General features: G+C 43.8%; 7 protein-coding genes across 7 annotated transcripts; 5 read left to right on the top strand and 2 right to left on the bottom strand.

The window, feature by feature from the left end:
* Window positions 1–10,491: 10,491 nt before the first annotated feature.
* On the top strand, window positions 10,492–11,751 carry N7473_011547 (zinc-binding alcohol dehydrogenase family protein; the record flags this gene model as incomplete). The annotated part of the gene is made up of 5 exons (XM_057157486.1): window positions 10,492–10,614; window positions 10,676–10,698; window positions 10,753–10,869; window positions 10,928–11,484; window positions 11,546–11,751. The coding sequence occupies 5 exons, from the start codon at window positions 10,492–10,494 to the stop codon at window positions 11,749–11,751; spliced, it is 1,026 nt and encodes a 341-aa protein (XP_057003336.1).
* A 1,623-nt stretch (window positions 11,752–13,374) lies between these two features.
* N7473_011548 (zinc-binding alcohol dehydrogenase family protein) lies at window positions 13,375–14,624 on the top strand (the record flags this gene model as incomplete). The annotated part of the gene is made up of 5 exons (XM_057157487.1): window positions 13,375–13,497; window positions 13,549–13,571; window positions 13,617–13,733; window positions 13,796–14,355; window positions 14,419–14,624. 5 exons carry the CDS (start codon window positions 13,375–13,377, stop codon window positions 14,622–14,624), a joined length of 1,029 nt encoding a protein of 342 aa, XP_057003337.1.
* A 973-nt stretch (window positions 14,625–15,597) lies between these two features.
* On the top strand, window positions 15,598–16,316 carry N7473_011549 (glutathione S-transferase family protein; the record flags this gene model as incomplete). The annotated part of the gene is made up of 2 exons (XM_057157488.1): window positions 15,598–15,651; window positions 15,708–16,316. 2 exons carry the CDS (start codon window positions 15,598–15,600, stop codon window positions 16,314–16,316), a joined length of 663 nt encoding a protein of 220 aa, XP_057003338.1.
* Window positions 16,317–16,801: 485 nt separating this feature from the next.
* On the top strand, window positions 16,802–17,858 carry N7473_011550 (Translation elongation factor; the record flags this gene model as incomplete). Its single annotated transcript, XM_057157489.1, has 3 exons — window positions 16,802–17,411; window positions 17,481–17,643; window positions 17,702–17,858. 3 exons carry the CDS (start codon window positions 16,802–16,804, stop codon window positions 17,856–17,858), a joined length of 930 nt encoding a protein of 309 aa, XP_057003339.1.
* Window positions 17,859–20,433: 2,575 nt separating this feature from the next.
* On the bottom strand, window positions 20,434–21,422 carry N7473_011551 (uncharacterized protein). The gene is made up of 2 exons (XM_057157490.1): window positions 21,083–21,422; window positions 20,434–21,018 (listed from the first exon to the last, which is right to left on the bottom strand). The coding sequence occupies exons 1-2, from the start codon at window positions 21,358–21,360 to the stop codon at window positions 20,511–20,513; spliced, it is 786 nt and encodes a 261-aa protein (XP_057003340.1). The 5' UTR covers window positions 21,361–21,422; the 3' UTR covers window positions 20,434–20,510.
* A 498-nt stretch (window positions 21,423–21,920) lies between these two features.
* Window positions 21,921–24,592, bottom strand: N7473_011552 (Zn(II)2Cys6 transcription factor; the record flags this gene model as incomplete). The annotated part of the gene is made up of 12 exons (XM_057157491.1): window positions 21,921–22,181; window positions 22,246–22,579; window positions 22,641–23,104; window positions 23,155–23,346; window positions 23,407–23,421; window positions 23,471–23,736; window positions 23,787–24,005; window positions 24,065–24,080; window positions 24,132–24,229; window positions 24,305–24,362; window positions 24,418–24,464; window positions 24,529–24,592. The coding sequence occupies 12 exons, from the start codon at window positions 24,590–24,592 to the stop codon at window positions 21,921–21,923; spliced, it is 2,034 nt and encodes a 677-aa protein (XP_057003341.1).
* Window positions 24,593–24,981: 389 nt separating this feature from the next.
* On the top strand, window positions 24,982–26,031 carry N7473_011553 (RTA1 domain-containing protein; the record flags this gene model as incomplete). The annotated part of the gene is made up of 3 exons (XM_057157492.1): window positions 24,982–25,241; window positions 25,318–25,730; window positions 25,790–26,031. 3 exons carry the CDS (start codon window positions 24,982–24,984, stop codon window positions 26,029–26,031), a joined length of 915 nt encoding a protein of 304 aa, XP_057003342.1.
* Window positions 26,032–27,927: the final 1,896 nt, after the last annotated feature.

The following is a 27,927-nucleotide window of genomic DNA, read 5'->3' on the forward strand; positions in this document are numbered from 1 at the left end:
GCATGAATTCGGCCACGTAGCGGGTGGCCTGCGAGTGTGATACGATTGTATTATAATCCGTCGAATCCCTAAGATCGGTTATCCGGATCTTATCAAGGAAGGTCTGCCTCAAATTAGCGTACAACGGGCACTGTATTAAGATATGTCTCGGGGTTTAAGACCCTTCTCTACAGTAACACTTATCTAATTCGACTACCTTAATTTTGAACAAGAAATAGTTCAGTGCAATGCGCATCGATCGCATCTGAATCAAGATCGAAGTGTAAGGCTTCGACAGGGAATCGAATAGCCGAAGAACCTTCTTGTCTAGAACCTTTATCAATCGCTGATTCGGCTTGCTAGTTCGCTCCTTTGCCTACTCTTACGCCTATCTCTCTTTGATACGCCGCCGCACTTAGCGCTTTGCGGTCGTTACTAGAAGGACTCGACCGCTAGGGGATCTACTGCCTACCGAATCACCGGTGTAAGGTTAATCCGACCTATACCCTACTATACCTCCGGTTACTACTAACTTTGCTTTAACGTCGGCAGTCTTATTGCTAGGAACGCCTACGTATACAGGGATCTAGCGGATCTCGATAGGAATCTGATCGAACGTAGGCGTTTACGATCGGAGGGCCCGGACGTAGTTATAGATAGTACTTAGCACAAACTAGCCTGACAATCGCTTTAGGTTTTGCACTGCCTAGATAGCGGCCTAGCAGTTAGAGAAAATCACTATCTTCGTAGGTCTTTAGCCTTCTAGCCGGTTAGAGAGGTTAGTAATCGCTATTTCAATACTATTAAGCTTAGCAACGTATACTGTAGATTCCTCGCTAGTTCTAAGATATCGCTGTTAAAAGACGCCCTTACGTAGGGCAATAGCTAAAGCGGCGACCTAGCCTTTATACCTACTTCTATCTATAAAGAATAAGACTGTCGGGGTTCGGTCTAGTGCGGCTTATTAAAGAGATTCTATCTTAATTTTGTTATACAAGGCCTACGCAGCCTCTGTATCCTTGTCGATAACGTATAGGATCTGTGCCTCCTATAGCGCTAGAACGAACGCTTTACGCGATTCCTACACGTTTCCTTTTAGGTCGAGGATACCGTCTTTCTTCTATCTAAGGGCTTCGAGAGGGCTCTATCTACCTTTCTTACGCTCCTGTAAGGATCAGGGGGCACAGCAAAGGGAGTCTAGCTAAGCCTACGTAGCTCCTATTTAGATTTGTATTGCTGTTTCCTAGATAAATTGGTCTATAAGTAGGTGTATTAGTATAATAAAGAGCTCTACATTAAGTGCTGCTGTACTAGTAGATTTAAAGGCGCCGCTAATAAGAATCGCTATACGTCGTTGAACCTTAGTAAATTCGTTAACTGTACGTTTTATCTCCCACGCGGGTAAAGATCTAGCTGTAGGGTAGTACTACGCAGATATCCCGTAAAGTATCTATAGCACTACTACCGCTTAGTAGACCTTTCGTATCGCTGCGAGTAAGGCACCTTATATTAACCCTGTTATCGCCCGAAGGGCTTTGAGGGTGCTGTTAGCCTTCGTAAGTAGCTTTTGATAGTAGGTAGTAAAATCAAGGTATTTATTGAGCTAAACACCTAGATATTTCGCGGCTTCTTTCGGTTGTATTAGTAATTCGTCGTTGATTCTAATAGGTATCTAGTCGTTGCCCTAAGGGTATACGCTATCGAAGTCGTATATATCGATAGTGTTACTATTCCCCTAGTTACTTTCTTAGTTATTATATTAATTAGTGATATCGCCTTGTTAAGGGTTATTGAAATAGATAAGTTCGAATTTATTAGGTACGAACTTTGCTATATACTACCTAGCCTATTAATTAGTGTCGGATTTACGAGGTCAGCATAAATCCTTCGGCGTGCACAAGCAAGCGAGTGTGCACGGTTGGTTAAATCAGTATACGATTGGCGAAGAATCGTATAGGTCAGGTCGAAAGGGTCGTACGATTCGGCTCAGAATCGGAAGTTAACTTATGATAGAAGAATGCTCCAACTTCATCACAATCATTAAACTTGATTCAACTAGCTATGGAAAACAGGCAGAATTTATAACTTTATGAAATCAAGGCAATACGTCAGACTAGAATCTCATAGAAATCAGAAGAAATAGAGTGTTGAAGCTCTTTCGTCATGTGTGCAAGTTGTTGATGTCAATCGTTGAAGATCATCGTCACGTGGACGTTCCGTCGCATTCTGTCAAGTTCGATAGCATGGGCTTATGCACCCACTCATGTCGACAATTAGCTTTCTTAAGCACCTATTCTATCGCCTAGACGTTCGAGTAGTATAATTCCGATTTTATTAGGATTACTACGTTATTTACCTACCCGATATTACAGGATTTAGCCTCTCCTATCCTCCTATTAGTACTGTATATAGATAGTAGTAGCGAGTTAAATAATAGGAATAGGATAGGCGAGATTAGTAAGCCCTGTAGGATACCGGTAGGTATAAGGAAGCTATCTAAGAGATATCCTAGAAGCTTAATATAGGTACTCCTGTTATTAAGAAATAAAGTAATCTAAGGTATAAATTAGCCTAGCCGGAGCTGTTTAATATTACTTAATAACTATTTATAGGAGACGTTATTATAGGTACCCGCTACGTTAAGTAGTAGTATTAATACCTTCTTGCCTCGCCCCTATATATAGTGTACCCTATCGAGGATTAGTTAGATTATATAATCTATTAAGATACCCTTCCTACTACTAAGGTAGGTCTTTAGTAGTAGTCTATATTCTTTTACTACCTACATAATATATATAGCGATAATAGACTCTAGGATCTTACTGAGGGTATTTAATAGGGCTACTAGCCGGTACGATTTCAGTTACCGAAAATCTTATAGGCCGCCCTTACAAAGCGTTACTGTAATAGAGGCCTAGAAGTAATAAGGATTATAGCCTGTTTGTATATACGCGTCGAAGATAGCCGTTAAGACTACTATAAAGTCGTAACTACTATCTGCTAGTATCTTCTATACGTAGTTCGGGATACTATCTTTACTAGGCGCTTTATTAGGTAGAGCGCGCTTACTCGTATCGATAACCTCTTATTAAGAGATCGCTAGGAAGGTAAGTTAATTTAGATATAGGGTTGTATTCGGGCTAATATTAGAGAGATCGGTAGCTAGTAGTAGAGGAAAGAAGACTTAACGAAGTAGGTCAGCCTTCTCCTAGTGAGTCTCTACTAACCCTCTGTCTGCACTCTCTAGAGAAGGGATATTACTACTAGTCGACTGATCCCTTATTCAGGCCTATTTTAACACTTTCTACAGGCCGCAGGGGCCCTTATTAATTGTGTCTTATACCTACTAGCGAAAGCCTTACTTTAAGGCCTTTTTGACTACTCTTCCTTTTATATTCCTTACTAATTTATATTTATCCTAGTCCTCCTCGCTGTGTGTGCGTATATACTACCGGTATTGCCTGCGCGACGCTAAGATTACTTCTATGTATTCGGGGGTCTAGCCTTAGCGGGCCTACGCTAACAGCTTTACCTAGGGTATTAACTCCTAAGCTACCCGCTAAACGATATCTAGGATATAGTCGACGGCGTTATCTATATTATAGGGCGAAGACTTATCTTTACCCTATAGCCGTATCTAGCGCTAGCCGGTAAGGTTAAGAGAGACAAATTTAAGGAACTTCTCTATATCTATAGCCTTCTAGCTCCTCTGTTTAACAGGATCTATAGGCTTAGGTACGTTAATTTCTAGTAAGGTAAGTATTAGTAGGTAGTCTAAATCAGTATATACACTATTATCGACTATATATACTATTATCTACTCTCTTAGCGAGTATAACGCAAAAACGAGGTCGATTGTAGACTGTAAGCTAGCCTGATCGCGTATAATAGTGCTAGGTGTTAGCTAGTTATCTAAACTAGCTACTTTTATAAGATCTAGTAGATCCTTAGCGCCTACGTTATATAGGGTATTATCGCTGCCCTAGGCCGGGTAGTGTAGGTTAAAATCCCCTAGTATAAGGTAGGAGACCCTATTCTATTTACGGATAGGCAGTAGCTTACCCTATAGTAGGCAGAGGGCTACCCCTTACTGCTGATTGTTATAGACGTTAACGATTCGAAGCTCCCCGGATAACTTAGTCTTAATACGGATCTCCTAACAGTCTCGAGAGTATACTAAGTGAGTGTGTTCGCCTATCTTCTTCGAAATAAATATATACACCCTTGCTCTGCCGCCTATTTTAGTAGCCGCCGGATATAATAGCTTATATATCTGCTTTAACGGGTAGTAGGTATTGTTATAGAAGGGATTCTCCTAGGGCTCCTAGATAGCGATAATATCTACGCTAATAACCTCCTCTTTACGCAGGAATTACGCTATAACTATATCCTTTGATCTGTGCACGTTGTACTAGTATATTTTAAGGTCCCTTAGTGTATATTATTATCTGTTATAACAATTTATTAGTAGCGAGATATAGAAGATTTCCTGTTGTATATCTTGCGCTTCCTAGACAATCTAATACTAAGAGATAGATCCTTACTATAGGGCTGCTTTCGCTTCCTGCTATCCTCCGCCTACGCTAGTAGTAACAATAGTTAGTAGTCCTAATCGCCCCTATAAGCTTTAAGCTAACGCTCTAGATCTCTTATATTAACCTTATCTAACTTAGAGCTAAGTTCTGATTCGAGCCTTTCCTAATTTACCTCCTTTGCTAGCTCTGTTATACGTACTAACTTCCTTATACTGTCGGTGTTATTGCTAGTCTTTCTCTTAATAGCCTTCCTTAGCCTAGCCTTACGTACCTTTGCGGTACGGGCCCTAGCCTTTTCTACCCTTAACTAGGTGCTAGTTATCTGCGAGCTAGACCCTTCTAGTTAGAAGTTAATTATATTAGCTAGCAGTAGGGCGAAGGTACTTCCTGTAGAGAATTAAAACGCGCTTAGTTCGGTCGAAAATTAGAATATCGGTTAGTTCAGGACAATCGGTTACTCTTAGGAGCGGCCCTCTATTAGTAAGGTCTTATCCTTACTAGTCTCTATTAGTTAAGGTTCGGGCCTCTGTGCCTTACGTAGTCTCCCCCTCCTCCTCCTGCCGGATAACACTATTATTACTGATTTATCTGCTGCCTTAGGTATATACTAACTAGCCTATAGGCTTATTCCTGTTTAGCTTACTATTAGTATAGGGCCGGTACCCTTACCCCTGTTACTAGGGCGTATAGCTAGCGTAAGACTGCTACTCTTAACGCTACGAGTAAGTAGCTTACTAGTAGACTCCTTACTCGATAATAAATCCCTTAGTGTTCCCTACGAGCTAATAGAGGAGGAATATAGGGTAGCTAGCGGTTAGTTAACACTGTATAGTACCGGTATATAGTAATATCTTCTATAGTACTTTAATAGTTCTACTATACGTTTAAACTCCTGCTAGTATACTTCGTATTCGGTACTCTACGTAGTATATATACCCTCGTAATTAGTATACTTATTCTCTTACGTATCCTTCTGTAGGCAATCCCGAGACTAATAGCCCTTAGCGTAGTATACGTATTTCATAGTATTAGTATAGGTAGTTCCTATATACCTATATTATTAATAGTTAAAATACTACTATATATAAGCTAATCGGTTATAGACCTTAGCTATTAAATTATTATAGTCCTAGAGGACCCCCTTATTAATCGCTATATTCGCTAGTATTAGAGAGGTAAACTTAACGACTAGTAAGCTACTCTTCTTTGATAGGATATAAAGCTAGCTAACTTTCGTGATATTAGCCCTATCCCCCTAGTACTATACATTACTCGCTAACAGATCCTTAATTACTCTCTCCTGCAGTATCTTATCCGACGCCCTATTAATCCCGAGCGAGCGTATATTAATATCGTCTACGATAATTCCCTATATTAGTATATAGATAAACGCTGTCTTGTATAGGCCCTTCGCCTATTTCTCTTAATAGATCCGTATAATCTCGGCCTCCTTCGTATCGCGTATTATAAAGCGGAGATTACTAGACTTTAACTATCGCGATATAAGCACTACAACGGACGCTATGGGCGCAGTATTAGTCGTTCGAGCCGCTTTTACTCTAGCCTAATTCGCGCGCTTAGTAAGCTCTACGCTAGTTAGATAGCGAAATACGCTAATTTACGAGCGGTTACCTAGGTATACTATAACTTCGCGGTTACGTACTACCTCCGCCGGGCAGGTTAGTAAGCTACTCGATAAGCTATAGGAAGAGAGAAAGTGTACCGGCGCTAGCCCTCTAACAGCTACTTTAGCGAACAATCTGATTGTCTGCCTTACTAGCGGTTCGACGGCCGCTTTAACGGCCTAAATCTCCTGCTTTAGGTCTCTACGCAGCGCTTCGAGCTCCTGCTGCTAGTCGGTTAGGGGCGTCGACAGGAGGTCCTTCGTTAGGTCTTCTACTACCGGAGGAAGTTGACGACCTTAGGAGCTGGTCTTGCTATATTCTAACCCCTTCTAAGCTCTTTTAGAAGGTCGTGTGCAGTGTGGTTAGCGTTTAATACGCGCTCTCTGTTCGATGGCAGAGATTTTAATAGGCCTCCAGAAGCCCCTGGCGGGACCGGCCTAACGCCCTTTAACGCGCGCAACATCGCAATACTGGTCGAGGAAGCTCGAGACCGGTATCAAATGATAGCGCAGGGAGTTAACTTGAAACTGCCGTTTACGAGAAGTTGCCAACTGGCGTGGTTCCTGAGATATTTCAAAAATTCAATTTGGCGTGGAAGTTGTTGTCCGATATTTCCCCTAAGAAGGATATATGGTCTGATAGCGGATGTCTATTTACTATTCCCGAGCACCCGTTATTTCTGAACCTCAGCCTTTGCACTCACATCGTGTCTGCTCCCACAACGAGATAGTCTGGTTCTCTCAAACACCATATTGATCCTCAAGATACCCGAGAAATGAAGGATCAAGGACAATACCTTCGATATCGTCTCTTCCTCCGATGCCAATGCTAATCGGGCTTAGCACTTATCAAGTTTTTGCGAAAAACACAATTTGCTTTCCTTGACTTTTCAAAGCACCCCAGAAACAAACAGTCCGAGCGGATGTTTCAAACGACATGTCGGAAGTGCGAAGGAACCAATCCAGCTCCCAATTACCTACCCAATCGCGAGTAAATCGGAAATTTTATATCCATGGATCATGTTGTGGGGGGCCTGTCGGCAGAATGCGCACTCATCGCCTTACGTGACGATTTGAGATATTTCTTCTGAAAATCTGTATTGCCTCAGGACCTAGAGCATAAGGCTTCTGCGACACAAGTACAGAAAATTGGACCAAATGTAGATAATCCCAAATAGAGTGAACAAGTATATTTTCTCTTTTTCTTTCCTCGATCCCACGTTCATCTTCCGAGAAGATCTCATTTCCCTCTTTCGCGCTCTGAATTCCAACTGCTGCTCAAACACCTAGTTTAATTAGTTAACTAAGTTAACTATTGTAGTGGGGGATCCGGTGACATGTTGGGCCTTGGCCGTTTTGCGCAGGGCCATCCAGTTTGTTTGAGTTGTCTCAGGGAGCTTCTATAGAGGAGCAAGAAAAGCAACAGAACAACGTAGGAGGAAAAGAACAAGAGGGAAACATGAGGCTATATTATAAAAAGAGAAGATCGAGTTGGTTTCCAATCAACTTTGTTCTTCGTATACATACTTTGGGATTAGTTCCAATGGTTCGACTTGGTTCCTGATCTGCACCAGACTCATATCACAATATACATGTCATAGGGTGTACACGATGCCACAAAGAATCGGCAAATCCTACACCACTTGGTCCTGGACCAATGGCACTTGGCAGACGTACCTGATTGCCGACGAATCACCCTCATGCAAGATAACTGGAGCGGTGGTATGGGGTTTCAGTCAACAAGCCATGGCGGAGCGCACCTGTAGTCTTGATGTTGGCACGCCCTCAGAGTCTCCGAATCATGGGAGGCAGTGACGACATGTGCGTAGATTTGAAGATGGAGGTATCCACGAAATGGATTTGTAACTTGCGTCTGGGGCTTTCATGATGATCGGACGCTCGGGGTTCGCTCTGAGGCAAGTTCTGCCAGATATTAGCTACTAGTTCTGAGGGAGCATTACTGGCTCACATAATATAGTGGCCGATAAGTGATCTCGGCTAGCAATTGATGCTGGCCTGGTAGGTGATTGTGAAATGCTCGTTGCGCTCAGATGTGCCTGTTCAATGCATATAGGTCGGGTCGATCGCAGCATCTATCCTGTCAGCACAGTATAGAATCGGTTATTCACTGGTGAGGTTATCTGCTCAAAGTGAGACATGTTGGAAGGTGGCTCAATTAATGCCATGGTGAGCCACAATTCAGTGCAGATTCTGGTAAATCAACGAGACATGACTTCCACTCCGTACTAGGATAGTGGTGTCAGGTCTATGGAGACACCGTCGTTGAAGGTCGTTGAAGGCACATTGGTGTACAAACAAATCATTCGCGGATATATCGGGCCTCAGCAAAATCCATTCTGTCACCAAATGCCCGGAGATTTTCAGGTTTCCCCGTTCTCACAACGTGATCTGTTCACGATCCAGCGTTGCCCCAACGACCGCATTTCAAACACTGAGACACAACCTGCATCGTGATCACGGTAGTCAATGGCATGCGTGGCTGAGAGTAGAGCTCCTTGCATTCACACTGTCTAATGATAGTGATAACCCCCCGACGATTGACAGAGACCCAGCACGAGGTACTTTTTTGATCATCTTCGATTGCAATATAGCCCACTAATTAAAAGGCTAATATGACTCCAATTCCTTATCGTCTACGAGAATCGCTTTCGCAGGAAGCATGACTGAAAGTAATCTAGCCCACTCATTCGATGGGTTTGCCCAGCTGTGCGTCGTACCTTGCTGAACGGTAGTCTCTCCTTGGCGGAGCGTGACCTGGCTGCCATTTTGAAGGGTCAATACGACCTCCCCGTGGAGAACGATGATGTAGCCCAAGTTTTTGATGGGCTCTGGAAGATGATTGTACTCTCCGCGCACGGCTTTGAATTCCTCTTGAGAAACTCAAGCTGTTTTTGCCACCGATCAAGTCATCAACGCTATCACAAACAGTGGTGTCTCTTCTACAATTACCAAAAAAAGTTAGCTCTTAGTTCATTTCTTTGGCTCTTCTTCCCGGAAGTCATCATACGAAGATGTTCTGTTGCAATTGAAAATCCCTCGAACGGCCTTGCAAAATATGTACTTTTGACGGGCTATGGCCGACGCTTTGGCTGACCCTGGGGTCTCAAGAATCGTCTCAATACCGCCACGGTACACCGAATACGTAAGGATACTCCTGCGAATCACGCATAATGGAAACGTCAGAAATTGACAGGTCTCCGTTCGGATTGCCCTTTGCTCGGCCCGATTGGGCGGCCAGTTTAAGCTCAGGTGGGGCTGTCAGTTGGCTGCATTAGCGTTCCGATTACCACCATTGCTTGGGTTGCTACTGTACTGGGAAAATGGGTCAGAAGGGTCATACTGTCCAATCACAGGAGACGAAAAACCCGTTCACCAGTTGGTGGGGATCGGCGGGCAGGAAGAGGCATTAGCTTGAACTCTATCCTGTGGGACCGGCAACTCGCCAGCGATATTTTTCAGTATCGAGCTTAACTACGCGATGGAAGCTAGAGTTAAGCAAGCCAATGTGTAAATCCGAAGTCAAAATTCAGAAGGGGGAGGCGAATACTGATTCAGACCGAAAAATCTGCCCGTCTGGATATTACTAAAGAACGGAGATAGCCCAATTGAGAGGGGTTTAATGCCGAATAGGCACAGATCCCCTCAACAGTGGTCTACTAGTTTAATCAATCAACTAACAGTCTCATGGTTGGTTCCCTCAGTGCTAGCGCGTACCAATATCCTACGACCCGAAATGATACCGCACCACAAGGACCGTAATATTCTGTGCGATCCTGGGATTAAAGAGGAAACATCTCAATTTCAGTCTTTATTACCCCATTGGCCCTATTCGCATGTTAATGCGTACTATAGTTCTCAGAATCAACTACTTTTACGGATTTTCTTCAGCAGCCGTTAAGCTTTATGTGGGATATGTGGAATGGTGTATAGGCTAGCCATGGTCAGAGGTTCCAAGGAGTGTGTTGAGTGATTAATGTGTTCAGATGACCGCTGTTAAAGGGTGGTTTTCTAGTGAAGCAGCGGGTATCCATTGAACAGTACGACTCCTGGTGGTAATTTATCACCCCTCAGGTCGACACATTCTTCTAATGACCAACCATAGCTTACTGAACAGGAGCATATCTATTACCATGAGACTTAGCAGTATTAAGGGGAATTGGCCAACGAAACATTATGGAAAATATCACGCGGAAGTGGAGCCACGCATGCAACCCTGAAATGAACGGAAAAGTCTTACAGGCAATATTTTAATTTCTTGTTGGTTTCTATTCGTACCTAACCTTGTACGCCTACTTGCATCGATTGAATCTCGCACCTTTACTACCTCACGAAATGGCGAAAAACCGTGCCGCCTGGATTCTCTCTCCAGGAACCAATTCTTTCTTGATTGCAGAGGCCCCGTCTTATAAACCGAAAGCTGGAGAAGTGCTAATCAAGAACCATGCGGTTGCAGTGGTACGTGATACGAAATATCCATGGCATCATTCATACACCTCTTATTGACCCATGCAATTAGAATCCGATCGACTGGAAAAACCAGTAGGTGCCCGGCACCTTCCCTTTTGTTGTGCATCAAACTTAATGGGATTGCAGGGAGAATGGCACATATCAGAAGGCATATCCGTTCATTCTTGGACGAAATGCCGCAGGAACAATAGAAGATATAGGGGAAGGGGTCACTAGGTTCCATAAAGGACAACGTGTCATGGCGTGAGTTACCTGGATATTCGGTAATATATAAGTGAACGCACTCATGTTTGTTTGTTAGGCACCTCCATAGTCCAAAGACAGGAGAATATGCGAACTCGTCTTTTCAACTGTACCCTGTCGCCTCTGAGCGCCTGACTGCGGCGATTCCTGCCTCTCTGAGCTTCGAACAAGCTTCCGTCCTACCCCTTTCTATCTCAACGGCCGCGGCTGGTCTCTATCTTCCCGGATATCTGGGTCTACCTCTGCCATCAAGCGAGTTGAAGACAACATCTGAGACTCTTCTTGTTTGGGGAGGTGCCTCCTCTGTCGGTATGGCTGTAATTCAGCTAGCAGTTGCCTCAGGTTTGAAGGTAGTTACCACTGCTTCTACTTCTAATCATTGTCTTCTTCAATCCCTTGGAGCCGATGCAGTGTTTGACTACAAGTCTGAATCTGTTGTTGAGGATATATCGAACAACCTTAAGAACTCTAATTCCATTGCCATATACGATGCAATTGGCGAAGAGCGCAGTTTTGAGCCACTCCGAGCTATTGTGAAATATCTCCATGGACCGGTCAAGATTGCCAGTGTCCTGCCTTGTAACAAACCCTCGGAAAATTTCAACCCAAAGTTCAGTAAGTCTATCTATAATGTTTTATCTTGATTCTACCAAACAGGAGCTTATTAAACTGCTAGTTACTTCATACGGCATTGCCTACCCACCCAACGAGAATGTAGGGGAAAAGATCTGGGGTGATTTCGTACCCAATGCACTTGCAAGCGGCAAGCTACAGGCCAAGCCTGACCCTATTATAGTTGGACATGGACTGGAGGAACTGCAGAAAGGTCTTGATCTTCAAAAGGCTGGTGTTTCTGCAAAAAAGCTCGTGATTATGCTGTAAGCAGCAAAGCAACCGGCAGAAAATGGGGACTTGAATGTTCAAAGGCAGACGGGAGTCTTAAATTCCGAGTAGTATATAAAACTGATTGTTATATCAATTAATACGAAAAGGGTTTCGAATATTTTACTATGATGGAAGAATACCAAAAACTCAATATCAATATTAATTCACGAAAATGGCTACATATTCACGGCATACCCACCGAGGAAAATCCTTTCGGAGAAGCAGGCATTAAGATTCCTGTTGGAGGTAAGAGACAGTCCCAATGCCTCGGCTTTTGCGTGCTTAACAGTAATTTTTCTAATCGTGATTGATTGAATCTTTGGCGGGCACTGAACTAACTACCCAGAACCCGAAGGCTCCTCCTCGCCAATCGGAGGATCAACATGTCTCATTGGTTGAATGATTGATTTATTAGATGGGTGTTGGTAGACAGGCAATAGACCAACTAAGTCCATTAAAGCAAGATCAACCCTCCATCGGTGCTAATACAGCTACCAGTGGCATTTGTGTCTCTCATTAGGTAAAAATATGCCTCTGCAACTTCTTCAGGTGCGCCAACCTTTCCCAAAGTTGTATGTTGATTCATTTCTTCTGGAACCCATTAGAGCCCTAGAGAGGTGTAGTAATAACGCCGGTGCTCGCCAAGTTCGCTCTAAGTGGCTTAAGATCAAAAGCCAGGTTACGAGTTATTCCATGAAGTCCCGACAAATAATCAGAGATCATTGGACTAGTTGAGGAACGGCTTTTGCGAACCGGCACTGCTGGTCAGGGTATAAGAAGATTGGAAACCAGGGTTTTAGAAAGGGTTTCGAGCTTAGCAACCAGAAGAAGAACAGCGAAACGAATGTGTCCAGTCCGTTGGATGGCATCGAGGTCAATTGTTGCCAGAGGTTTGATGGCAAATGCATCACCAGCGGTGAACACAATATGATCAAGGGGCTTCGCAGCTTCTAGGAGCTTTTCGAGGTTTTGCTCCACGTTGTGATCAGCAAGATCACAACAATGACCAGAAATTTCCCCATTAGGGAATCGTGTTTCAAAGAGAAAGCGCTTGCATTGACGCGCGACGAAGACGACGAAGCGATGTGAACCTTTGCGCCCTGTGCGAGTCACTTTTCTGCAACCGCGTAGCCGATACCCGACGAACCGCCTATCACAAGAACTGTGTTATTCGTGATAAAAGGCATTCTGAAGTAGGCAGAAAAGAATTTGAGGAAGTAGAAGAGTTACGAGCTGCAGTGGGTAGGAGTCTAAGACAGAACAAATATGAGGTCCTTCAGATGAAGGAAATGCGATCTCTAAATGACTTCTATTTGGCTTTGGTTCTTCTTTCAAACCTGAGGGGTATTACTCATCTGGCTTTCTTCTGGCCGCATCTATGATCTATAAAACCCACTTTAGAAGTCGGTCGATCGGATGTAAGTGGATATAAATCATTTTAAGTCCGGGCTCGTAAATTACGCAGATTCCTTAAATTACGTTTCTTCGTAATCTGTTAGTAATGACCCGATGGTCTGCGCTATAAATACCTTTGATTCCTGTGCCGCGGTCGAGCTCAAACTTGTAGCTTATCTTTCCCAGTCTCGAATTGACGCTTTCTTCAACACGAACCGAAAAGAAATGGGGAAAAACCAAGCTGCGTGGCTCACTGGGGCAGGTGCTTATCCCTTTGCTGTTAAGGACGGACCCCGGCCGACACCCGGCCCTAGCGAAATCGTCATCAAGAATGCAGCTGTGGCCATAGTGAGGGCTTTTGTATAAGGTCGTATTTTCCCTTGCTAATTCTAATCGCAGAATCCCGTCGACTGGAAAATCCAGTTTGTGTTCCTCTCGTTTCCATCTCACAAATACTAACTTTACAGAACCCATGGTCGCTACCTGAGTACATACCCATTTATCTTGGGTGAAGATGCAGTTGGTGTTGTGGAGGCTGTTGGTTCCGGAGTAACGCGCTTCACTAAAGGCCAGAGAGTGGTTGCGTAAGTCCCTTTGCTATAATATCTCCCTCGTGAAAGGCTGACCCAGTGAAAATGACTCCTAGACACTGTCACGGCCTTATGACAGGCAACCCGTCCAACTCGGGTTTCCAGCTTTACCCCGTGGTGACGGAAGCCCTCGCTGCAGCAATCCCGGAGAACTTGAGTTTTGAGCAGGCTGTCGTTTTGCCACTCGCGATCTCCACTGCTTGCGCAGGACTTTACCAAAAGGAGTACCTCAATCTCCCTCTTCCCTCCGCCAACAAGGCAGAGCCTACTGGCCAGACAGTCTTGATCTGGGGCGGTGCCTCATCTGTTGGAGCAACCGCCATTCAACTTGCAGCTGCTTCTGGCTTAACCGTTGTGACAACTGCTTCTACGGGGAATCACGGATTTGTGAAGTCTCTTGGCGCTGATATCGTCTTTGATTATCGATCCTCTACCGTAGTCCAGGACATAGCTACTGCGCTTAGAGGCACTAAATTCGTGGGAATTTATGACTCCATTGCCGAGGAAAAGAGCTTTGCGGCTTTGGCTGATCTCGTGGAAACACTGAATATCTCTATCCCAGTGGCTAGTGTTTTGCCATATGATAAGCCTACTGCAACCTTTGCTCCTAAATATGGTGAGATCTCATTGACAAAGTAAAATCTTCTATTTTTGGTGACGCTAACAGTTCTGCGTATAGTTCTCGCATATGCTATCATCCAAGAGCCAAACCACCATGTTGGCGAATGGATTTGGGGCAAATTTGTCCCTGAAGCACTGGCAAATGGAAGACTACAAGCTAAGCCAGATCCTTTCGTTGTAGGCACTGGCCTCAAGGATATCCAGAATGCGCTTGACATTCAGAAGAGGGGTGTTTCCGCGAAAAAGGTCGTGGTCACTCTTTGATGGGAAATTAATCACCTGATAGCTAAAAATTTCTATAACTTCTCTCTCTAGAAAATTGCTGCAATCAGGAGGGCTGTAAGCTACACATTTTCAGTATTAGTAATACAACAAACATTTAATGACGGTTCCGTGCTCATGGTCAAGTAAAGTACGTTTTAAACTCATGCATGATGGCGTTAATTCTTTTGAAGACGCCCGCTTAGCCTGTTTATTTAGATGAGAACGGTTTTATTTGTACCGAAAGAATCATCCCTGTAATAGTTTGGTATGTTACACATGGGAAACGTGCCATTACGTACTTGTCGTGGAAAAGTGGAGAGATTTATTACAGTGACATGGGATTGGTCCAAATCCAACCCACATTTCCTATGTGTTTGTATGTAATATGCGGGTAACACCTCGAAATCGATAATGTCACTCGAATACTCGGTTACACCGCCATGGGACAGCTCAGCCTGCCCCTTTTCCATTCGTTCTAGTTTTCCTTCTTCAATCAATCAATCTTTACCTGATGGTTCCGGTAGTTCTCATTCATCAATATGCATACTAGTCTATACCGATTCAGCTCGCTTTGACAGTACTTACATCCTAGCGATTGCGGGTCGGAGCCAAGGAAATACAAATGCGCTAGTGCAACCTACTGACGTTCTCCACTAACTTAATATAGTGGTTAAGACTTTGCCAAAGGCGCTAATGCCATACTGACATTCGCCCTTGCTTCTGTTGACTGGGTAATCTAAGGCATGAGCAGGAATTGCCACAAATCATTCACGGAGTTGTCACTGGACCATTAAATTATCCTTAGAACATCAAAAACCTTCTTTAGAAGACACCCGCAAGCAATGGTTTGTAATTGATGGCGGAACTTTCGGGCCCTCGCGGAGTTAACTGGTTCAGCGCTATGTTTATATCTAAACCTACACCAGCACCATACACAACCACTTCCAAAATTCATCCTCCCTAATCTATCACAATGGCGTCTCTCGGATTGATGTTTACTTACCCCGGAAACCCTCGGGCAATGAAGGTGCGTTCGTATCTTGCCTCTTCTCAGTTAACAATCATTTGCTTATGGATGGTTAGGTTCAAGCAGTGGCGGCACTGAACGGTCGAACTCTTGAGATTGCACCAGACTTCGTTATGGGCAAGACCAACAAATCTGCTGAATTTCTTTCTGATTTCCCGCTGGGTAAAGTTCCAGTTTTCAAGAGCACGAAGGGCCTCAAACTTTTTGAGTCCGGCGCGATTTCTCAGTTCGTGGCTGAAAGCGGACCGGCAAGTGGCCAGTTGCTAGGAAATACTGCCGAAGAGCGTGCCCTTATCAGGCAGTGGATTGATTTCGCTGACAATGAGCTGTTCGGGCCAATCACGCCCTTGATTCTTTGGCGGTACGGCATGGGTGCCTACAATGAAGACCAGGAGAAATCGTCACTTGAGCGTCTGAATATTTCTCTAGATGCGTTAGAGAAGCATTTGGGTGGTCGCCAATATATGGCAACAAACCAGCTGAGTTTGGCTGACCTTTCTGTTGCTGCGGGGCTATACTGGGGATTTGCGCAGGTCATTGACAGAGAGATGTCTTCAAAGTACCCCTTGACTTCAGAGTGGTATTTGCGGATCGTTGAAAATGATCTGGTTAAACCTGTTTTTGGCGAACACAAGCCTCTTGAAGTCCGCAAAAGCCATCCATGATTTCGCACTAGCTGCAACTTCATCAGTTTCTTGCATCAATGAAATTAATGAAACGATCCTGATTCTTCCCAATGGAACTTTGTATAAAGAATGGTGTAATCCAGTTAGCTTCCACACCGGTGAAGCTTAAAAATATATCAATTTATTACTTGGGTGGGGGAAAGGGACTACAGTTACAGTACTAGGTTATTACTTACGCGCAAGGCATGAGCTTCGCCAGGTTTACCTTCAGATTAATAGGCTAACACTAAGAATATTTAGCACTGTACTAGAACGGCTCTAAGGCCATTAAATCCGTTTCATCCGGCGGATTTATCAGCACCTCGAACTTGACGTCGTAGAAATAGATTTCAATGCCGGACGACGGATAAACGTGGGTTTATAAATGGGCGACAGCATCCCACTTATCGCTGAATAAGATTTTACCGATTGACTACATTCAATACCTTTTTCTCAACCTTCTTTTTTACATCCCGTCATTCCAAATGCCTACCGTAGTAGGAATTGCTGGATTTACGGGGAAGTTTGCACAATGTGTGGCACAGGAATTACAAGCTTATACCGACGTGACTATCCGAGGTTATTGCAGAAGTCCCGACAAACTCCCACAATCTGTCTTGAAAGAGTACGGAATTGAGGTTATCAAAGGCGACTACGATGACAAAAACTCTATCCAAAAGTTTGTCCGGGGAACGGATATCGTGATCTGCTGCTATTTTGGAAGCCCAGATGTCATGACTCGAGGCCAAATGCTTCTGGTTGATGCATGTGAAGAAGCGGGAGTTCCTCGATATGTTCCGAGCGACTTCGCTGTTGACTTTACTAAAATCCCCACCGGTACGCTGTTTCCGAAGGAGTCAACCAAGATTATCATGGAGTATCTGAGTTCGAAAAAGGTGGACGGAGTGCACATTCTTGTCGGTGGTCTTATGGAGACGTTCTGGAGTGAATTCTTCCAGATCTGGGATCCTGAAACCCAATCCATGGCCGTCTGGGGATCAGGCAACGATGCGTGGGACCTTACCTCTTATAAGACTGCAGCAGCGTACACAGCTGCTGTTACAATGGACCCAAGCGCCGTTGGTGTCTTCCGCTGTAAGCTTTTCCTTTCCCGGCAATTCCTTCCTCTAATAAGCTCTCATGGCATTCAACTTACGATATTAGTTTTGGGCGATCATAAAAGCGCCTCCGAGATCAAGGAAATCTTCGAGAATGTCTACCATTCTGAACTTCGCCTTGATCGACTTGGGTCTATTGATGATCTCTTCAATACCGTACAAGCTGAGTTTGCTAAGAATCGTGACGATATTTCCAAGTGGGCACCACAGTAAGCCTGGATATGCTCTACAAAGTTTTTAGTAACCAATACTAATTTTGTGATCTAGATGCTTTGCTTATTGGTGCACCAGTGGAAAGGCATATCTTGGAGATGATCTGGATAATCACAAATATCCTCACGTGCAGCCAGTCAATCTCGAAGCTTTCCTTCATAGTCACAAGTTGAAGGACCTACATGAAGCCGATCGAAAACTTGGATTTTGATTTTTTTGGGGGCAACGGGCAAAATACAAACGGATGCTTACGCTTGACTGCTTTTTTATTTCACTGTGGAAATCTGATAGGCTGTATCCTGAAGACAAGATCGATCCACGCCCGTCAGCCTAGCTACCACACAAATGACTGAACGTCATTCAGTACTTTCTAGCCGGTTTCCCCGATAGTGTATAAGTCAAGTTCTGCTGCCACATTTGAGGTCTTGAAATCGACGTTCATTTTTATGAAAGTTATTACTCATGAGGTACAATGGAGCGGAATAAGATGTAAAAACGTGGAACAAACATACAGAGAAGCTTCCTAATTGAGTTCGGTGAATCTTTATCAATACTGTCCATATAGAAAAAGTCAAAGCTATAACCCTTTTTTAGTAGAGCGGAAAAGATCCACATTATATTTGTTACTGTTATTCAACAATAGTTGAGTAAATTTTCATATTAATAAAGGGTCGGGTGATTACGCAATAAATATATCTTTCTATAGTCTTCTCAGGATCTTTAGAAATGCAAATAGCGCTTTCCTGACGACATTCCCCAGCCCACTGGGCACTTGGAGCTTCAGGCTGACATCGAGCTCCAAATAAGTTATTTACTGTGGGATTGTGGCAATTGTCCCGGCTTCCAGCAGCTCGAAGCTGGCATATTTCCTGTTTTCGGCATTCTGAGTCACAAGGCTGCACATTCCACCCTCGAATTCGACGGGCCCAATAATCATGGAAGCCATTATCGTCCGACTCAAGCATGATGGTAAGATTATGAAAGAACTCTGGAGTCAGCTCTGAAATCGGGGAAAGGTCAGAGAACCGTACGCCTCCCTGACCGAGTAGCTTTTGGTCCAGACTGGTTGATTTTGGAATCCCTCTTTGACCATATCAGCTGTATAAGTTTCAATGTCCAGAATGCCAAATTTTATCGAGTCAACTGTGTAAATTTGAAATTCTGGCATTCCGGAAAAAGACGCTATTGAAGGCGACATATGCGACACTGATACAGCATTTTTAGCACCGTGGGCTTGATAATCGGAATAGCTGATCTGGAACTGGTCCAAATGAGTGTGCCCTATTTATGAGGTTAGCTGAAAGATCTTCACGGTGACGGCTATCAAACGAAATGAATTCGATACCGAAGAAAGTTGCGGAAATGGTCGATTTGTAACGATTAATGATCCGGTCGAAATAATTGGATGCGTCATGGAAGCTGTCCGAGTCATGTGACCAATGATGTAAACACGCTCTCCGTGTCTTTCGGCCTAATCCAATTCATTAACGAGTCATTAAAGCTGGTTATCAGGATCATGACCATCCATCACTTGATACGTCAAAAAATCAAATCTGTCATATAGATTCGTATTGATTGCAATGATACGCAGGTTGGAACCGAGATGTCTAACCAAGTATCTTCCACATTTCTCAATGTCCTCGGAGGGTGTCTCAACAAACTGGGACCATACCTTCGAGGTAATATTGAACAGCCATTTGACGCCTTGTCCTAATTCCAAAGACGGAAGAGCATTTGCAGGGGGCCTCTCAAGGTTGCCGAGCGTGCTATAGACAAACTGTATTCCTGCACTGGCCATTGCGCGGTATGAACTTGTGATTTCCATAGTATTATGGTCAACTGACGTATTCAAAATGCGATGATCAAATTTATCGCCAGTAAAGGTGGAAAAATCGGGCGAGATTTCTTGTATAGCGGCGTACATGCTCTATTCAAAACTTGGCGGTGCGCCGCAGTTGTGTTCACCAAACGAACCGGCCGGCGCATCATTATGCTTGGACTCGGGCCGAGGCGTTTTAAGTTTCCAAAGATTTGGGCTTTGACGCTCGGTGTTCGGGTGAAATCATGTGACTTTCTTTTGGTGGAGCTGGTCTCCACACCCTTAGAACATATTAACGTAGCGGGTTCAGGAAGGACACAATTGGGAGAAAGCTAAAGTGACATTAGTATCGCTTGAGTCATGATCGTCTAACTCATTTACAAGGTAGTAATTTAGTTCTTGAGGATTCTATCACGACCGCTGCATTCACTCATATTACGAAATCTTTTCGGGTTCCAGGACGAGTGATGTTAGAACTAGTGCAGGGTTCAACTTGTGGTGGCCTACTTTGTAGTTGCCATTTAACACGCTTTGGTGAACTGAACATGATCTATTGGTTGAAAAGATACTGTTTTAATCGAGATCGACGATATGCATTGACAAGAAGTATATGAGAATATCTCAGTGTGGTTCTCCGGTTTGGCTCAATTAGGGTAACGACGGGAAGGCTAAGCTCGACGTAAATGCAAAGACTTTCTGGAACAGCTAGTAAGGCAAGTGAAAAGGAATACAGGTTCAGAATCGACCCTCGAATTCAATGGCGGCAAATTTGCAGAACTCATTCCATCAGCGATTGAATCCTATGATGCACTCCTCTTTCCATACCCTCAGGTAGGAAATGAAGCCAGTAGTAAAGATTTGCGGAGGGTCTGTGCTCTTATGACGATACGGCCTTGACCTATATGTTGCAAGCCCATATTGCTTCTTTTCAATATTTTTTCCGAATCTGCCTTCATATTTGTGCTATCCGACAGCCAAACTGAAAACCTGAGTTGATTAAAATACAATCATTTCGTTGATGCCAGCAATCCCGGTCCTCAAAACTCAACGACTAGGGGGCAGTTCGGTATGGTTCCCATCGATTTCGGTATCGTCGATCAATATTATTCCAACCTCATTAGATTCAACCTGTTTTGGGGGTAAGAAAACAACACCCGCATAGAGAAAGAGTGTTGCGACAACGAACTCCATCAAGTACTGTAAAAATGCACTGGGGAGGACATTTGTTAACCCTGTGATAAAGGCACTTTCACTGGCTACGGACACTGTTGAAAGCCCATAGGCGACACGCACTGCCAGGAACGGTATGCTCGTAATTGCAACGAAGAGTAATCTGTTGTCCCTTACTAGCTCGTGCTTATGGCGGAACAAGACAACACATATCGCTACCTGGAAGACAAAGACAAATACCACGATAATAGAAGCCGCTCTGTTGAGGTCCGTTCTTCCCATGCCAATTCCTACGGCGTAGAGTATGAAGGCGGCATATTGGGCGATATGAAGGAATGTCCACGCTCTATTATGAACAGGCTTGTATTGGAGTGTCGATTCGCTAAAGAGTAGTCAGCGTATGTAATAAATCAATGAGTACAAACTTCAACAGTTTCTGAACTCACAACCGATCGATAATTTCCAGCATTCCAAGCAGCAAAGCCATGATTCCAACGGAAGCAATCACATTGGCCGCAGTATGAAGGCTGGAGTCATGATTGATCTCACTGGCAATTTGTAAGGCTGATCCCACAACACGCACCAGGCAAAGCAGCGCCATGTAACCCCAGCCTAGCTGTTTGCCAAACCCGTGGCAGCGACAGATCCACACCGAAACAAAGAATGCAGGTAAAAAATAAATGATAATGACAATGGATAAAGCCTGGTGTGAGGTCACGCTCATTGCGACCTTAGGAGGCTGATACCAGAACTACCTGACGTACAAAAGGGGAGTTGAAAAAAATGCCACAAGTGAATGTAGGATCTTTCTGACTTCTAGCGCCTCTATTCCTTTTAATAGGTGCAGGCAGCTAACCTATTCGGCACAAAATCCAACTAGTGCCGAAATAGTGTGCTAGTAGAACGGAAATCTCGGCACCGAACCCGGGGATTAGCATTTTTTTTTCGGAGACCCACGCTATGCTGCCCAGACTTCCTTTTCAAATTTACTGGGCGTTGAACTCGGACTTCGGGTCCACTTTGTATTAATTCTCTAATCTGGGTACAGTTTTGTGATATGATGATACGCTCTCTCTACATTTGGACTTGCTCTGTGCAAGACTGTGCAACGATCTCAAGGTAGATGCATTAGAGTGAAAAGGACATCATGTCTTCCTATTTTACCTGTATAAAATTTTTGAGCAAGTTCATTTTGTACTCATAGTTGTCAACTGCCCATGTTTGTTTTACGACTTAAAAGTTCAGATTATTCGGTCCTCGCTAACCCATTGATCTTCGCGGCCTTTAGACGAACTCTAATTCATCAGAAGCGCCATTGTTTTCCCCCGTATGTGTGCTTGTTGATTCCATTAAATCTTCCCATGATACTGCCGACGCAAAGAGGGCGCTTAATCCAGCTTCGTTTTCTATTTGCAGAGGAATCGGCCATATACTGGTACTATGGGGTGAGGCGTTTTCGGTAGCCGGATCACCATAGGCATCGAATCCAGTATTGAGCTCTTGGTTAAACCCATCGTTGGCGTAGTGATATCTCGACGTAGCGGTCTGTGGAATTGCTCATCAGCCACGCTAGTTTGCCATGGATGGAATTTGCTCGTGCGACACATACTCCGTTCAATTCTGTACTGTGGCCGACTGAGACATCTGCTCTGGAAGACGTATCTTGATGATGTTCCTCCCCCTCAACCATCGCGGTGGAATCGGTCCTGGTATTGTCAACTGGTTGTCTTGCGACATTTTCAACATGTTGTCTTGCAATATGCGCAAAGCGAGATAGATAATTCCCGGGTAATGATCCGCGAGACGCGTGCTCAAGGAGGCTGAAATGGCCAGACACAATATCTAGCAGAATCAGATTTTTCCGGATGTCCGGGTGAGCAGGGCAGTGGATCACGAAATCAAAGAGTATGAAGAGAGCAGACAGTGGCATGATAGCCAGGATGCTAGTATATGAGTTTAACACAAAGATCTAAGCCATGTCAATTGGAAACGTGTAATACTTACAAGACAGGCGTATAGGGCTCCACGTCAATGAAGCGAGTGAGCTCAACTACCGTTGTTGCCGCACCGAGCATGATCTGTAGACTATCATCTGCTTTCTGTTTTTCTGGGCTGAGGTGAAGCCTCATTCGCTCAAGTGCGATAGTGAGGTGGAAATAATAAAAGTGAGTTCGGATGGTGATCTCTTTTGTGCCCATATCAGCAAGAAAAGGTCTTTGTAAAGCCTCTTTAGGTCTGTAAACAAGAGGAATTGATTGTCTCCAATCTTCTAACAGTCTCTGAATATGGTCAACTGCCGAAAGCAGGGACGCCGCGGGTTGAGTGGACGCAGTCACTGAAAACAGAGAATCATAAGCGATGGAAAATATTCGACTGATGCGGATGGAGGCTATGAACCAATTGTAGCCTTTGACAATAGATTCTGGAACTGGCGGAATTCGACATCCGACATCAAGATCGATGATTGCCTGAGAAGTTATTTCCTGTTGTGGTTCTTCAAGGTATGGAAGTAACGTACCGAACTACTTCTCGCTTGAAAGCTGTACTGCTTTTCTATATGATAAACCACCCAAAATGCTCGGTGGCACGCAGCAGCGTTGGCATCGATAAGGATGGACTTGTGATACCTAAGTGCAAGAACAGTGCGGCTGGCCTCTCCTATAAGGAAGTTTGCAATCTGTAGTGAGCACGTATTCATGGCAAAAATTGCCTTGAAAAAGTTAGAGTTCATAACGCAATTCAGGTAATTATGAGTAAGAAGATGACACACCATTGCAATGAGAGCCTGGATAATAGTCAGCGGGTAAAAAACAGTTAACTAGCGAAAGGCTAACCTGGAGAGTGGGCAGAGATTCCTGGCTTGTGATAACACGAGGTACACAGCTGAAGGATGTTTGAAAAAGCTTCCAGGCTTCCCCGACGCCCGCCTGAAATGAACCGCACCCATGATACTGGCATCCCAGGGCCATCACGGCATAAAAAAGGGCAGAAAACGCGGAATCCGTATTCAAAACTTGAGGCAACTGGACATCATTTATCATTCCCTCAAAGTCCGATCGATCCAAAAAGGGAAACACAGGATGGACAATTTCAAAGTAACCTGAAAGTTGATAAGTTTCAATTTTAAATTCACGGCATGGTTGAACCAACTGTTCGCATAGCTTTTAAACTTAGCTGGTGAAGGCAGCCCGGAGGCCAGGGGTCGCACAATATTCACGAAGGTTGTATCGTTGTTAGAGCTAGCCAGCAAGCGCATTCTGATTGCGTTGTCAATTTGATGGACAAGGTCTCTGATTTCACTGTTCCCTAATCTGTTCACAAGCGATTCAACCTTTTTGTCTGAGAAAAATGCAAGTCCGGAGCTTGGAACTGGGAATATAGTCAGTTAATCAAAATTAAATTTGTATAGTCCCCGCAAGGTAACAGACCGCGTCCATCATCGGCCTATTGCAGTCATTAATTAGGTTGTCCAAGGGTCTGCAATAATCAACATACCCTTAGGACGGAGAATTCATCATACAGAGGTGCCTCTTCTGATGGATTTTCGAACAAACGATCTATGAACACACTATTGGTGGTGCATAGGTATCCAACTTAACTGTTTAAGTCAGCGAATTCATGAGATTGAAGAAAAGGCTGGAAGGAGTGCAACCAGCAAGAAATCATACCGGTCCTCCTTACAGGCCTTTCCTTCACGTTTCCGAATCTGCAGGTCTCATTTCGTTTCTGTAAAGTAATAACTTAGTCGCTGTTTGGGCGTATTTCATTTCACAGCATTTACAACGCAGTGAGTGCACGCTACAGGTTCTCCCGAAGACGTAGCTGGAACTGTAATTAAATAAGCATCCTGTAATGACTTTCTCTGTTCTGGATCGAGGGTAGATGACCATACCAAGACATCGGACTTTACGATTCCGACATTGGTCGCACGACTTGCTTATCCGAGACGTCGGCATGAGCACTTGGATTGAAGCCTAAAGTCCTAGGCCGAACTTAGTCCCTCGCAATACAGGACCGGCTTTTAAGATACAATCAATAACGTGGGACCGTGCAAAGGGCCGAATTTGTGTAGAATCTAAGTTCTGTGGGCTGGCAAGGCACCTTTTCGGTTCCGGGAAAATGATTACTAATCCGCCGTTCTCGGGCTCTCGGTGTTTTGGCAACCGGTTACGTAACACGGTAATATAACTAATCGCGTCCGAGTAACTAGATGAGATGGAGTCCAAGCCTTTTATAGTATTTAATGGCCGAGCAAAAGGAATAAAAGGAAGAAATATTCTGTCGCAGATACATATGAATGTCAAGTGTTTACTTCCCTCCTACCGTGCAGACTCTGCAATTCATCATGTCTACTGCCAATCCGTGTACGCTCCAGACGTGCTCTCTCAACCTTGCATATATTCAATATCTGCCTTCTATCGCCGGAAACGCATTCTATTTGGCCCTTTTTTCAATTCTTTTGCTTGTGCAAGTGATATCTCTAATACACTTTCGCGCATGGGCTTTCTCTGCTACCATGATATGCGGTCTTATTCTGGAGGTGCTAGGATATATCGGGCGAATAAAACTACACTATGATCCATTTGGATTTACGAATTTTCTACTGTAAGACACATTGCTATTTTACACGGATTGGCGCGACATAAAAAGCTCTACCATTGATGCAATTGCAATCCACCAGTTACCTCGTTTGTCTCACGATCGCACCAGCCTTCTTCGGAGCTGCGATCTATCTGTGTCTAAGTCGAATAATCATTATCCATGAGGGCGAGAACATATCCCGCCTGAAACCGCGGAATTACACGGTTATATTTGTGACCTGCGATGTTATATCTTTGGTATTGCAAGCAGCTGGAGGGGCGATCACGTCATCTGCCGAGGACGGTGCGTTTCGCAACGAGGGCGTCAATATCATGATCGCAGGTCTTGCGTTTCAAGTTGCCGCTCTGGGTATTTTCATGGCTTTTGGTATAGATTTCTTAATCAGGTCAAATATGCGATCAGTGAGGCTCAAAGCGAATGAAGTGCGCAAATTACCTGACCCAGAATTTATCGCCATCAGGGCAAGTCGAGGATGGGGATTGTTTCTAATTTGTGAGTTATGACACGAGAAGAATCGACAAGACAATCATGCTAACAATTGGTATTCACAGGCATCCCTACCGCTACCGTCACTATTTTTATTCGATCTTTCTTCAGAGTTTTCGAGCTGAACGGTGGATTTCACAGTAGTCTGGCTAATGACGAGCCTGCTTTAATGGTGCTAGATGGAGCCATGGTATCAATTGCGTGTCTCTGGCTGACAATATTACATCCCGGAGTTACTATCGGAAGACGGTGGAACACTGTCAAGTCAAGTCAAGGCTTGGACAGAACGAGTCAAGTTACATATTGAATTCCGAGTCTCGAGTTTCGATCTCATTTCTAGATTGCAATTATACTAAATGCAAATTATATTCTACTTGACTAACTCTACGATCTGTTCTTTTTTTCGTCTGATGTAAGATGTCGTGTTGGGCAATTGTGTATCTGTAACTGGTGGCAGAAATCATTGTGAGACTGAAGACCGGTAACTTCTTGCCAGATAAATTGACCAACTGACCTGCGACTTGCCACTCCAACGTGTACTAAGTGAGCAATTAAATAGAAAGGTCAGTTCACGACTTGACAGCCTTTGTATTTCAAGATGTATCAAAAAGTTGGTTGTGAGAATGATGTACAAAGCAGATGATTTCACGAATCAAATAGAGTGTTCTTTGAGGCTGAAAAGTCAACTATTGACTTGGAAAATGAGCAAGGATTTATGTATTCGCAAGTTAACAAGTCGGTATTCTTTTTTCTTGTTTGCTCATGCTAATTCTTGTATAGATATTTATCTTCCCAAAATATTCACAATTAATCCTTATGTACACGAAGTTATTCTAGTTTATCCGCGGCTTACGGTATTAAGTTTGCTTGTCAAATGAGTGAAGCAGCTGGGAGACAAACGTGATACCTGTAGGGGAAGATGAACGATTTTGTGATTTGCAGTCGTTTATTCTTGTCTCCGAAAGCGAGTAACTATGTCGTACAATAAAATGGCCCTTCGCACAGTGCGGTACTTGTACTGTACATACAAGATGTGAAATTACCAGAGAATTAGTGCATTACTAACTCCATGCACTATGAGCTATAGGATGTTATCGACAACACAAAGGGTCATAAAACTTGGAACTCCAGTAGGGAAACTTATGCTTCTTCTATTCTAAAGTCCGATTTGGTATTTCATCATGATATTACACCTCAAGCAACCATCGCTGAAACAAAGAGATTGCTGAGTTTTTGGCTATTTCCATCTCCTTTCTTTGCGAGCTATTGTAATTGATGGCTACTAATTCCAACACATATACACCGAATTTGAGGTTGCGTGAGATGGCTTTCCCTTTCCGCTTTAGTGCTCACCCCTTGCCGCTTTTAACTCAGTAAAACTAAGCGCGCCCCTGAGTGTTATATAAGCACCAAACTCCTTCTTCACCTAATTTACTAACTACGGACACAACGGATTCTGTCAACGTAATCCACGGCCAACCCGATCACCCTAAAACACTATACTAAATGCGATTTTTCATAACATCATATTTTGACCCCTAAGGCGAGAGATATGGTCATGGGGTATCTTATTGTTTGATATATCATGCTAAGTATTTCTATTAGGTTGGCACATATTTTAAGGTGTGATAAGGTTGATATATATATATAGGGTGAGGTTAATGGCACTTCATGAACGTTACTCGCACTACAAACTAGGCCCTTTTCGGTTAACGTCCGCCCCACCACCAAAAGGTACATTTAAGACCTACAGAAATATCGCTCTTTATGTGTAGTCATATTCCTCTGGTTCTTATGATAAATAGCCATAATAATTATCGAATAATAGGTAAACATATAGTGACGTGCTCGAAGTAAATACTGACCCTAAGAGCGACCGCAAAAAAGGGCTTATTATTCATAGAAATATCTAGACAGAAGCCTTGGTAGACCGTAGTTGTTTTTTTAGGTGTCGGATGTACCTTTGTGGTGGTGAAAAGTTGCCAAGGCGGGTACTAACCCAAAAAGGTTTAGTATGTAGTGCGAGTAACGTTCATGTAGTGCCATTAACCTGACCCTATATATTTATTGATGACTCGATCCCTTTGACCTCGATAGGATTTGCAGGGTTTGTCGTCTTCTTTGGCCCTGCATGAAGCAGGCCAGGGTTTTCCTGTCAGGACCAGGCCTTGTTCCTTTTCTTTGTGCTTCAGGGCCTTATAGA

Source organism: Penicillium subrubescens (genome assembly GCF_028828155.1).
Source record: "Penicillium subrubescens strain IBT 31985 chromosome Unknown utg000010l_segment0_segment0, whole genome shotgun sequence".
Taxonomy (NCBI): Eukaryota; Fungi; Ascomycota; class Eurotiomycetes; order Eurotiales; family Aspergillaceae; genus Penicillium; species Penicillium subrubescens.

Excerpts from the sequence above, each read along its gene's own strand:
- N7473_011551 (XM_057157490.1), bottom strand. The coding sequence starts at position 21,360 with ATGAGCGTGACCTCACACCAGGCTTTATCCATTGTCATTATCATTTAT. Across the intron at positions 21,019-21,082 it reads CTGGAAATTATCGATCGGTT|CGAATCGACACTCCAATACA; the intron begins GTGAGTTCAGAA and ends ACTACTCTTTAG.